Source organism: Castor canadensis, chromosome X (genome assembly GCF_047511655.1).
Source record: "Castor canadensis chromosome X, mCasCan1.hap1v2, whole genome shotgun sequence".
In the NCBI taxonomy this organism is placed as follows: Eukaryota; Metazoa; Chordata; class Mammalia; order Rodentia; family Castoridae; genus Castor; species Castor canadensis.
In genome coordinates, this window is record NC_133405.1 from 72,593,257 (window position 1) to 72,607,161 (window position 13,905).

General features: G+C 33.3%; 1 protein-coding gene across 3 annotated transcripts in view; it reads left to right on the top strand.

Moving 5' to 3' along the window:
* The window catches only part of Brwd3 (bromodomain and WD repeat domain containing 3), a 110,335-nt gene that overhangs the window by 57,555 nt on the left and 38,875 nt on the right, over nt 1–13,905 (top strand). For all 3 annotated transcript variants that reach the window (XM_074063274.1, XM_074063275.1, XM_074063276.1), the window contains 6 exons: nt 215–255; nt 3,375–3,479; nt 4,514–4,667; nt 8,909–9,043; nt 10,400–10,528; nt 11,404–11,629. In XM_074063274.1, coding sequence (XP_073919375.1) covers nt 215–255; nt 3,375–3,479; nt 4,514–4,667; nt 8,909–9,043; nt 10,400–10,528; nt 11,404–11,629 — 790 coding nt within the window. The remainder of the gene's footprint in view (nt 1–214; nt 256–3,374; nt 3,480–4,513; nt 4,668–8,908; nt 9,044–10,399; nt 10,529–11,403; nt 11,630–13,905) is intronic.

Genomic DNA, 13,905 nt, shown 5'->3' on the forward strand with positions numbered 1-13,905 from the left:
TTTGCTTATGACTAGTTTGTTTCAAAATACTACCTCCTTAATATATTGTTTGCTTCCTTATTTTCTTTTTCTTGTAAATTAGTTTTTTAAACAAAACTATAGCACTTCAAAAATCTACTCCATGATGCTTTTGCATGTGAATTTGAGGAGAAAAGCACTTTATTCATTTTACAAAGAAATTCATTTTAACCAAAAGTCTGTTGTTTTGTCTTAGGACAAAGTTGTTGCTGTTCAATTCTGTAACAATGGAGACAGGTAATTATGTAGTACATATTCATGTAAATGGATGTATGACATGTTTTTCTACTATTCCTTCTGAACCAGCTACCATAGATATCTTATTTCTGTTCAGTCACTTAGATTCAAAGCCCCTGTCTTTCACATCCTTACTCATCTTTTCTAAATTGTTAACCAGGTAGTAACTATACTCATTTCTTTACATCTGAGTGCTTCTTTTACTACATACCTTAGTCAAGAATTACATTATTTCACCATCTCTTCTAGAAAAGTATTGTTCTGCTCAAAAATCTATCGTGTTTCTTCCTCTGTGTTGATGGAATAAAATTTAAATGTCAAACTGGCATTCAGAACTCTCTGCATCTTGACTTAGACCTTAATTCTTTGCTCATCTACTATTCCTAATAGAAATCTATAAATCCATCTTAATTGATTTATACATTGTTCCTGTCAAATCTCATGTATATTATCTCATCTGTTCCTTTACTTATACTTTGTCTCACATTATTCCTACCCAGAAATGTCATTCCATACCTACCTCCATTCTATTTTTCTATTTTCTTTTCCCTGCTACATCTTCCCTCTTTTCTCTCTCTCTCATCTTACTTCTTTTTAAGATTATTTTGCCCCACTTGAAGCCTTTCCTGAGGGCTCTAGCTTTTGTATTAATCTTGATTCCTTTGAACATCTGTATCAGTTGTTGTCTTTATTACTTATATGATATATATTACCTATGTCTATCATGTCAGAAATTATATATAGATATCTGTGAAACTGCTAAAATTTCTGATCCCAAAAAGGCAATAATCTGTCCTGGTCTAAAATTTGAGCTAAAATAAATTTAAAACTTTAACTGCTTAGCATAAATGTGTATTCATATATGTATGTGAGAACTTTATGTAGTTGGCCATATTTTATTTTTTAAATATTTTTGAACGGTGTATAATTTACATTGATGAATTTGCTGATCTTTGTTATATGCAAAAGTAAATAATGATGGCCCACAAAGTGAGGTCTATATTAGGAATGACAAAACATTCAAATAAATTTTAAGTTTGACTTAACTACACTGTACTTTAAGATTTTTACAGCTACTATTGTTTCATGGTAAAATTATCTGAATTTTTAATTTCTAGCTATTTTCCTTTAGGGAGAAATACATTATTTTTATTGGCCAATAAAAGGTGCCCAATTTAAATTAAACATAATATTCATGCAAGAGTATATGTACATATATTTAATTATACATATCCAAATATAGAAAGGCTTCTAAATAGCTTTTTCAATGATAGCATAATGCTAATATCAAAACTTGCTAAACACTGTGCAAATGAGGAAACTGAGCCTGAGCAATTGTCATTATACACAATAAAATATTTCATACCTCAACAAAAGTTTCACTTCCACTGAAAATATTCCCTGAGATAACTGGTTGTATCTATTTGTAAGTATGTCTTTAAATAACATTGTCTAGAGTATGCAAAAACAAATGCATTCAATATATAAAAATTTATATTATACATAAGCATTTAAAAAGTATATGGAACATGCAAAACATGTAATTTATGTATGCATGTATATGAAATATCAAAAGAGTTTGATTTCTCTGTATGGGAGGATTATAGGTGGTTTCAGTTTTCATTCTTGAAATTCCTCATTATTATTATTACTTATTATGATTTTTTGGTGGTACTAGGGCTCATACTCAGGACTTCGCACTTGCGAGGCAGGTACTCTACTGCTTGAGACATGCCTCTTGCTCATTTTTCCCTCAGGTTATTTTTGAGATAGCATCTTGCTTTTTGACCAGACTGGCCTAGAGCATGATCCTCCTATTTTATGCTTCCCACTATAGATTGGATGACCAGTATACACCACAGTGTTAAGATGGAGTTTGGGGAACATTTTTATGAGATTGTAAATTATTTGAAAAGAAACTTCTAGAAAACAGTTTGGTAATGTGTACCAAAAGCTTTTAAAAATATGCCTACTCTGAGCAAAGACATGTATAAGTTTATATAAATACACATATGGAAATGTTCCTCATAGCATTATTTGTAATATGCAAAACTAAAACAATATAATTACTGATCATTTGGAGATTCATTAAATACACTTTGAAACATCCATATACTTGAATACTTACTATAATTGTAAACATAGAAATAGATCTAAAATACAGTTAAGCTAGGGAAAAACATTGTATATAGTGAAGTTCTGTTTCCTGTAGGGGAAAATAAGTATATATGCATGTATTTAAAGTTTTATTTTGAATAACACCTTTATTGAGTGGTAATTTACATAATAAAATTCAACTGTTTTTAGTACATTTATAGTATTGTGTAGTCACCACCACATTTAATTTCAGAACATTTTCCTGACCCCTTCAAGAAAGTTCATGCCCTTTAGCTGTCAGGCCCAAACTTCCTATCTCCTTCCTTAGCTCATGGCAACTGTTAATCTACCTTTTGTCTTTATAGACTTGCATATGCAGTATTCATCTATGTTGTAACATATATTACTATTTTTTATCATTATTTTGGTTTTTGCCTTTTTAAAATTATTGTTGTACTGGGGTTACATTGTGACCTTTTTTTACAGTATATCATAGTTGAATTCACCCCTTCCATCATTCTCCATTATCCTCCCTCCATCATTCTCCTTTTCCCCGCTTTCCCCTGTGGAATAGTTTCCACAGGTCTCATTTTTCCATTTTCGTTCATGAGTACATAATATTTCCACCATATTCATTTTCTTATACCCTTTTATACTGAATAATCTTTCACTGTATAAATATGGCACATTTTGTTCATCTAGTTATCCATCAATGGACTCTTGAATTGTTTCTACTGCTTTTTGGCTTATTATGAATAATGTTGCCATGAATAATCACACGTGCACATTTTTGTTTGAACTTCTGTTTTCATTTCTTAGGGATATAAGATTGCTGGATCATACAGTAACTTTATATTTAGCATTTTTGGAACTGTCAAACTTGTTTTCCAAAGTGACAGAACCATTTAACATTGTCCCGATTGATACACGAGGGTGATCATAATTGCTTTTATAATTAGAAAAAGAAAGTGATACCCATTTTGAAGAAAATTAACAAGACTGTTTTACCTTTGTGTTCCCAGTTTAAGATTTGTTAGTGGAAGTAGAGATGGAACAGCCAGAATATGGCAATATCAGCAACAAGAATGGAAGAGTATAGTGCTAGATATGGCTACTAAAATGAATGGGTAAGAATGGATGTTAGATATTTCATTGGTTCTCTTATGGTATCTTTTACATTGAATTATATTAATAATGAACATAAAATACCTTTTTGCATTAGTAAATAGTTTAAAGTTAATTCAAAGTTTGTATCTTTATTCAGTTTCTAAGCTAATTCTCTTTTGCTGTTGTTTGATAGACTGTAACATTACTGACTTATCCACAATTCTAGTCTGTCGTCACCCTAATATCTCTGGGCTCTACTGATACCCACAGAGTCATTCCCTGTCTTGTTTTCTACAGTCATTTTTTTACTATTTATCTATGGGTATTACTTTCTACTTTGAGGGTGGTCCCTATTAAATACCATAATATGTTTTAACTTTTTTCTGTAATTTACTGAGGATACTTTTATAGTATTTCATATTGTTAGCATTCCTACTCAGCATTATATGTACACTTAATCAGCATCCTGTTTCATTATCTTTACTATTGATTAGAAGATATGTCATTACCTCTCTGGTGTAATACAGTTTCTTTAGGGTGTGACCCTGAAATTAATTATCTTCTTTTTAGTAATAATATATGACTTTATAGTTTTTGTAGTCATAACCAACTATTGTTGATGTCATATTCAATTAAATCAAAAGTTACTGAACTTCCTACTGCTTTTTACACAGCCTGTGTTTATTTAAAATTAATATTTAAGGGAATAATGTGGCTTTTATGCATTTTCATTGTCTAGTAGCCAACATAACCTTGTGTTTTATTTTTCAAAATGGTTTTAGATTCTGTTTTAGTTTCACTTTGTGTGTGTATGTGTCCTTAAGTGACTATTTGCCTAACACGTTTTTTGGTCATTTTGGGGTCTTTTCTCCCCCTGAGATAAGTTTTTGAGTACTGTCTTATACAGGCACTTCATTTTTTTAAATTTCATGAGTACTTAAAAGTAGAGTTTAGGTGGTTTTTTTAATCAAAATAGTTGCAAGCTTCTGGAAAAAGTTTGTCACATTTGCTGTTTTGTATGCTCCTTTGTTAAAATGCAAATTGTTTTGTTTAGGAATAATTTGCCATCTGCAGAAGACAAAGTCACTAAACTAAAGGTAACTATGGTGGCCTGGGATCGCTATGACACCACAGTTATTACTGCTGTGAACAATTTCCTTTTGAAAGTATGGAATTCTGTCACAGGACAGCTTCTTCATACTTTATCTGTAAGTATTTTATTCATTTATTTATTTGGCAATAATTGGATTTGAACTCAGGCCCTCAGGCTTATGAGTTAAGTACTCTACCACTTGAACTATACCTCAACCCTGTTAATATTTCATTTTTATGAATCATTAAAATGGACAGAGACTGGGAGTGTAGCTCAGTGGTAGAACTCTTTTCTGGCATGTGTGAGGCTCAAGTTGATCCACAGCATGGCCAAGATAAAGAAAAGAAAGTAAAATGAATTCTTTAAGGTTGGTGCATTGGTGTTGCCTATAGTCCTAGCACTCAGATGGCTGAGTTGAGAGGAATACTGGACAACTAGAGCCCAGGAATTTGATACCAGTCTGAGTAATATACTGAGACCTTCTCTCAAAAAATGGGCAAAGAGTGTATTATTCTAGGACATAATAAATTTAAATTCTAGTTTCCTTTCTATGACTTACTAGCCCTGGGAGAAGTAATTATTTGTGGGCCTTTTGACATGTCTGCAAGATAGGACTGACACAAGATATACCACTGAAAGCAGATATAAAATCTTTTCAAGAGTCTTTCCAAGTCTAATATTTACTCATCTATTATATTAGTATGTACTCAAGGATATACAAATTGCTTTAAGTGAGGGTTAGGGTTTTTCATTATTATTGCTTTAGGGGTATCTGGTATATTCTGCCTTCAACCATTAGTTTATATAAGAGGAGGAAATAAGACAAAGTTCTTTTTTTCTTTTTCTTTTTAAAAATGTATTTGTCATAGTAAAAGGCTAATTTTTGTGGTGTTTAAAGTTGATAGGATTGATTTCAGAAGTCCCATTGGTGGGGTTGATGTTTGTCAGTTTAATATGATATGGGTTGACTTCAGATTGCATTCCGTTTAAAAGCTTTATTTCCTTTCTACCTCAGCTATCAACTCATAAATATTCTATAGAGACAAAGACAAGCGACTGTTGTATGGTTTATATAGTAGTAAGTGACAGGATTCAGATTAGAAGCTCAACTCAACTTTCTTTGTAGTATGCTATGATGTCATCATTATTTGACTGCTATGTTTGATGTTCCTTGCCTAAGGCCTCTGAGGTTGCTAAAGATTGGCCTAATTTTGGGACGATTTCCAAGTTATTTTTCATATACCTAAATCATCTTTCCTAAGTAGACCACTAACACTGTGTTAGTGGAGTTTTGAATTCTTCCTGTTATCTCCTCAGTTACTGCATACCTCCTTCTGTCTTTCCTCATTTCCTGATACATTTCTGTTAATATGTCTGAAAAAACTTGTACTGTTTAACTCTTTTTAAGAAATTTTTGTCTGTTAGTACACTATAATAGAAATATAAGCCATGTATTAATTTTTCTAGCAACTACACTAAAAAAGTAAAACGAAGCCAATTTTAATATTATATTTTATTTAACCAAATATACCCCAAATACTAGCATTTTAACATAGAAATTATGTTTTAATGAAAAGCCTAGACATTATGCATAAAATAAACACAAGAAGACTCTGAAAGGTTAAGAGATGAAATGTGCTTCTGTTTTTCGTATTGTGTGGGGTTGGGGTACATTGTAGCATTTACAAAAGTTCTGATATCAAATATATCAGACATGAATTCACCCCTTCCACCATTCTCCTTCATTCCGCCTTCCCCCATTCCAGGAATAGTTTCAACAGATATCATTTTTCCATTTACATACATGTGTACACAATATTTGTACCATATTCACCCTCCTTCACCATTTCCCCACCTTCTTCCCCCTCCTACTGCTACCCCTTCCCCAAAAGGGGAAAAAACAGGTGGGACCTGTTTTGCCCTCCTGTTCTCCAATTTTGTATACGAAAAAAAGACAAAAATAATGGTTTTGGTTGTTTAAGATCGCTCTACAGGGAGTTTCCTTGTGATACTTGTATGTATATGTGTATTACAGCCCAGTTTGGTTCATCTTTATTTTTTCTCCTTTCTACCTTATTCCCTTTTTTATGGTGGTTTCAACTGGTTTAAAAATTCTATATTCATTCTTACATAGACAGTACATCAACCATATTCACCTTCTTATTTTTTTTTATTTTATTATTCACATGTGCATACAAGGCTTGGGTCATTTCTCCCCCCTGCCCCCACCCCCTCCCTTACCACCCACTCTGCCCCCTCCTTCTCCCCCCTACCCCCTCAATACCCAGCAGAAACTATTTTGCCCTTATTTCTAATTTTGTTGTAGAGAGAGTATAAGCCATAATAGGAAGGAACAAGGGTTTTTGCTGGTTGAGATAAGGATAGCTATACAGGGAGTTGACTCACATTAATTTCCTGTGTGTGTGTGTGTTACTTTGTAGGTTAATTCTTTTTGATCTAACCTTTTCTCTAGTTCCTAGTCCCCTTTTCCTATTGGCCTCAGTTGCTTTTAAGGTATCTGCTTTAGTTTCTGTGCGTTAAGGGCAACAAATGCTAGCTAATTTTTTAGGCGTCTTACCTATCCTCACCCCTCCCTTGTGTGCTCTCGCTTTTATCATGTGCTCAAAGTCCAATCCCCTTGTTGTGTTTGCCCTTGATCTAATGTCCACATATGAGAGAGAACATACGATTTTTGGTCTTTTTTGGGCCAGGCTAACCTCACTCAGAGTGATGTTCTCCAATTCCATCCATTTACCAGCGAATGATAACATTTCGTTCTTCTTCCTGGCTGCATAAAATTGCATTGTGTATAGATACCACATTTTCTTAATCCATTCGTCAGTGGTGGGGCATCTTGGCTGTTTCCATAACTTGGCTATTTTGAATAGTGCCGCAATAAACATGGGTGTGCAGGTGCCTCTGGAGTAACCTGTGTCACAGTCTTTTGGGCATATTCACCTTCTTAACTGCCTTCTTTTAGTCTCCCCCTCTCATATGTGACCTCCCCTTAAGTGACCTGTTTTTCATAGTATTGCTGTATTTTGTATTAGGTCTATATTTCACATATGAGAGAAAACATGTGTCCTTTGGCTTTCTGAGCCTGGCTAACTTCACTTGAGAGATGATATTTTCCAGTTCTACCCACTTACTGCAAATTTCATTCTTTGTGGCTGAATAAAATTCCAGTTTATATAAATACCACATTTTCTTAATCCATTAATCAGTAATGGGGCAAATGATTAATGAAACATTTTACATCCTTTTTTCATGATAAATCTTTGAAATCTAATGTGTATGTCTTGCTTACAAAACATCTCAATTTGAACTATCCACATTTCAAATGCTTAATAACCACATGTGGCTACCAGCTACAGCATTAGATAGTGTATGCTGATATCTCTAAAGTAAAATTTTCAGGCACTGTGTTGTAACCATTGATGTTATAGATTCATGTAAAATTCTGTCTTAATAAACAATTTAGAGTCCTGTTTAGTGGCATTCTTCCCATGGGCTGACTTATGGGTCATCTATTTTCACTGAATTTCAAACTTAAGGAATTATAGAACAGACTATTTTTAGTCCTTATAACAGACAAATCTACCTAATTTTGCTATAGTACTTATATTTCAGTTCAAACAATTCATTTATAAAGGTCTCATAAGGGTGTAAAGTTCTTAGCAAAGACTTTTTGAGTATTAACTGTATTAGGTATAAGGGATAAATTATAAACTAAACAGAATCCTGTCCTGTTGGAGTTTACATCGTATTAAAAGAGAAAACTGTTAGTCAAATAAGTGCTAAGAATGAAAAATACAAGATACACCAATACAAACTTCTAACAGAACTCCTAAATATGATGTAGGAGGGTCAGAGAAAACATCCAATGGAAGTAACACTTGGGTTAAGATTTGAATGATAGCAGGAATTTCCCAGTTCATTGTTTAAAGTAGACATAAACCAGAGCCAATATGCTTTATCCTTTGAATGTATTATGGGTCCTCCCCAAATGTAATTTGAATACCAGCATTGGATGTTAGTAAAAGATTCCATTTGTCACATTTTCTGTGGCATTTTAAAGATAGCAAAGACCTAGATATCCAAATTACACTTTAAGGGCCTGGTTAATGAGCTTTGAACACCTTTCAGTCTATGGCATACTTTACAACATCAGCAGTTATGCATTTAAGGAACTCTAACTGAAATATATTATTTGCTAAGTGCCCATGTGGTAAATTATATTGAATTGGTATGCCTAAATTCATCTGAACCAGATTGGTAGCACTCTCAAGAACTTTTGGATAAATTAACCAGATATTTGATGTTGCTTTTCATTTCTAATATTGATTTGTATCATAGGGACATGATGATGAAGTATTTGTTTTGGAAGCACATCCATTTGATCAAAGGATCATACTTTCGGCGGGTCATGATGGGAACATTTTTATTTGGGATCTTGACCGGGGGACCAAAATTCGGAATTACTTTAACATGGTAAGAGATATCTGTGTTTTGTTCATACTGACACTGACTTACCTTATATGAAATTCCATACTCCTAGAGCAACCACTTGGCATCTATGTTTATGTTGGTAAAATAATTAAGAGAATGACTCAAGGCCTGAGAATAAGGTCCGTAGAGAATTAGGCCTTTCGGATCCCCAGCTCTAAATTACTTACCCTCAAATTTGTTAACCTTGTATTTAACATTTAACTAAGACCACAAAATGATTAATGCTTAGAACTATAGTACTAATTTATAAATCATAAAAGTGATTATAATATTTGTATCTGCCTCTGGTAAACCCCATTTGGGTTAGTAATCAGAAAGTTGTGAGCAAACATAGATGCTCATAAGTTATATTTCACAGAAATTGTAGGAAACACTGATGAGCTATTTCCTCTCCCAGTAAATACTCTTCTATGGTGATGAGAATGTTCATATCCTCCATATTTAGGGTCCTTTTCTTAAGAATAGTTTTGACTAAACCTTTCTAAACTGTTGCCTTTTGAGTTCACTTCTATAGACTTTATAAAGACATATAACATCTGTATTTTGTTAGTAAAATTGATTTTTGTGCTATAATTTTTGAATGGTTATTTTAAGGCTTAATTGCATTAATGCTTATAATGTAAAGATAATATCTTGGCTGAATTGCACCTTTGTCAGTTTGGTTGCATATAAGTCTTTTTAAGTCTCCTCATTGACCTATTTTGCATTTCATGAAATATGACATTGCTAGGAATGGATTCATTTCATCCATTGCAATTTGATTTTCCCTAATTTCTTTTAGAGCTTTACTGCTTACTCTAGGGTTCTGGCTACAGTAGCCAGAAAGTACATTGGAATGTTGGCGTATGACAGAATCCAAGGTACTAGCGAGAAGTTATCACCTTCTTATTATTTGAGAATTACTCTTTTTTTTATTTTTAAAGTTTTATTTTTTTTATTGTTTTACTATTCATATGTGCATACAAGGCTTGGGTCATTTCTCCCCCCTGCCCCCACCCCCTCCCTTACCACCCACTCTGTCCCCTCTCTCTCCCCGCAACCCCCTCAATACCCGGCAGAAACTATTTTGCCCTTATCTCTAATTTTGTTGAAGAGAGAATATAAGCAATAATAGGAAGGAACAAGTGTTTTTGCTGGTTGAGATAAGGATAGCTATACAGGGAGTTGACTCACATTAATTTCCTGTGCATGTGTGTTACTTTGTAGGTTAATTCTTTTTGATCTAACCTTTTCTCTAGTTCCTGGTCCCCTTTTCCTATTGGTCTCAGTTGCTTTTAAGGTATCTGCTTTAGTGAGAATTACTCTTAAGATGACTTAAAAGATTCCTTTGAATTCTAGATTGAAGGTCAAGGTCATGGTGCAGTATTTGATTGTAAATTTTCACCAGATGGAAACCATTTTGCCTGCACAGATTCTCATGGTCATTTGCTCCTTTTTGGTTTTGGATGCAGTAAATACTATGAAAAGGTTAGTGTATTTAGTTTTTATTGTACACTGTAACATGATTTTTATCACTTACAAATTTCATTTGAAGTCTTAAGAGTTGCTGTGTATCAATAAATACAAAATAAGAAAGTCATCTTGATGAAGTTTTTCATTATTAGGAGTGAGAGTCACTGTTGAGTTACTAGGTGATATAGGTATACAAATTCATTAGGAAATCCTTTCATTTAAACATGCTCTGTACTACCTTCGAAGTGTAATCACAGTAATTTTACCAGATTGTGTCCTGCACTTATCATAAGTGGGGAATAAACAGTTGGTGACCAAATATGTTTATTTTCGTGGCTGGCTGTTCTGTTATTGATTCTGTTAAAATACTTTGGAAGCTTACTTAATCAGTACTTTATATTTCATTAGTTGTGAATTTGGGATAGATTATGAAATCTTAGAGTGCAAAGAAAACTCAGAAGCATTGAGGTCAACTCAATATTTGTATTAGCTTTAAGTGTCATTGATGTAATTATTTTTTACCTGTTTTACCATGCATGTTATATCTCATGTATCCTCATGTGAATAAAAGAAAAATCATTATACAGGTTTGTATGATTTTTCAACTTAAATCAAAATACCTTACTTTATCCACTAGATTGTTCCTTTACTTCTTTCCAGCCTAATTAGAGAAATATGAGATAGGGCCAGAATTAATGAAAATTGTAGAATTTTGTAGGTAAAAGAATTAACTTCTAGGAAATTTGTTTGTACTTAGAGGGTGTGGCAACACAGGAGTGCAAAAGAATGCAAAAATTCTTTGAAAAAGTTCATGTGCTCTAGGTATGAAAAAAGGTACCCAATGATAATTTTGTTGTGTCTTAAACACTAAAAAAAAATCTGTCATAAAGATTCCAGATCAGATGTTCTTCCACACGGATTATCGACCTCTTATCCGTGATGCCAATAACTATGTGTTGGATGAGCAAACCCAACAAGCTCCTCACCTCATGCCTCCCCCATTCTTGGTGGATGTTGATGGAAATCCTCATCCTACAAAATTTCAACGGCTAGTACCAGGACGAGAAAATTGTAAAGATGAACAACTTATACCACAGCTGGGATATGTAGCTAATGGTATGTTATCACCAAAAGTAAATTTAAAACATTTTGCAAAATATTATACTTGTTGCTATTATCTCTATGATGTGTGCCCCCTGCTAAACTATGGAATAGATTATAACATGTTTTACCTACCTCTTCTATTAATTTTCAAATGAATACTAAATTTTAACCTTGCCAGAATAGTTTTCCATTGTTTTAGCTCTCCTGGGCATAGATAAGTGAATTAGGACAAACACAGGCATATGTTCTAACAGAGAGTATGTTGCTCTACTTCCCTAGAAACACTTAACATTTGTATGACCCTCTTGTTCCATATAGTATTGACTTCTAATAATGATTAAATTTATTCACTTTAATATAGCAAGCTTTTATAATTGGTGAAATTCCATTGGTCATAGTATTTGTGTTTTAGTGTGAAAGTCTCTCGTTAATGGTCCTAAGATGAGGAACCTTCAAAATCACAAACTGGAAAGTAGTTATTTATTCATATTAATGTTTAAAATGCAAAAAGTTACTAGATTTTGGGGAAGGGGAGTAAGTGTTTAAACAACAATCTTGAAGGATATTGAGGAAGCAGAGATGAATGTGATACATGATGGGAGGATAGTAAAGTAAAATATTGGAATTAACTATTCTCTATCAAAACAACTAGATCTCTTCAGATTGGTGTATTTCTACTATGTATATTATCCTTTCCATCCCCTCTCCCGTAGAATCCCTTTTTTTTTCTTTGGTTGTACTGGGGTTTGAACTCAGGGTGTCACACTTGCTAGGCATCCCATAGAATACCTGTATATCAGTTTGGTACTTGTAGGCTTTTTTCAAGTATGGGGTAGCAAGTTATTGATTTACAAATGGAATTTTCTTTACTAGAAAATTAAGGCTTGAATTGACCTTTATAGATTAAAAATGATGCATATTTTTCTCTCATAAAGATTTGTAGAGTAATAAACTGAACTGGTATTATACATGAGCAAATAGTTAATATGTTGATGTAATATCTGCCAACCAAGGGGAAAAGGGTGAATATTAAATGGAATATAAAACTAAAGACAGCTGAATAAAAATTTTAATTTGAGCTGGAAGTGTGGCTCAATTGATAGAGCACTTGAATAGCAAGTGCCATGCCCTGAATTCAAACCCAAGTACTGACATAAACAAACTAAACTGAATTATCATAGTCCTTTCTTACAAGAGTTGATCACTTGGTTACTGTATCATATACTGTTCGACATAACTGTAGGACAAGAGGAATAATAGGAATATGATGTATTTAGGTAGAAGAAAGTTTTAAAGTTTCCATTTAGAAGTAAGCATTGAATTATGATTTATAAAAATAACTTTTCAACATTTCAAAACACTGAAGAGTTATCAAAAATGTTTGCTTGAAAGACCATAATTTTAACTTCTTTCAGAATTAAATTTTCACAAAAGAAAGATGCAAAACATTTTAGGCAACCAATTGAACTTTTTAAAACCTTACTCAAAACTCTTAATTCTAACCTTTATCTTGTAATAGACCATGGAGAAAATATATTAGTTCATTTTTTGGTGGTATTGGTGGTTGAACTCAGAGCTTCGTGCTAGGCAGGTGCTCTACCACCACCAGCCCTTCTTTGTATGGGTTATTTTTTAAAATTTTGTTATTATTATTATACCGAGGGCACATTGAGGTATTCACAGAAGTTCTTACAGTATACCATAGTTAGGCTCACCCCCTCCATCATTCTCCTTTATCCCACCCTCTCCCCATTCCTGGAATAGTTTCAATGTGTGTTGGTTATTTTTAAGATAGGTTCTCACTTTATGTTCAGGCTAGCTTGGACTGCAATCCTATTTGTGCTTCTCTGAATAACTGGAGATGATGGGTGTGTATCACTGTGCCCTGCCATTGGTTGAGATGGGGTCTCACAAACTGTGATCCCTCTGATCTCTGCCTTCCAAGTAGCTGGGATTATAGACTTGAGCTACCTCACCTAGCTCCTGAGAAAGTGTATATTAAAATGAATTACTTAACTTCTAACTGCTATGCATGGTGACTTGTGGCTGTAATCCTAGCACTCAGAAGGCTGAAACAGGAGGATTGTGAATTGGAGATCAGCCTGGGCTACAAAGAGAGACCCTGTCTCAAAAAACCAAAAAAAAAGTAAAAATAAAATAAAATGAATTATTTAAATTTAATAAGTGTTCTTTAAGATGAGCAGGTCCTCATAATAATGTCTAATTTAAATCAAGTATATTAAGTTGACATATCAAAACACTTTTATAATTTCTTCATAAAGTGTTTT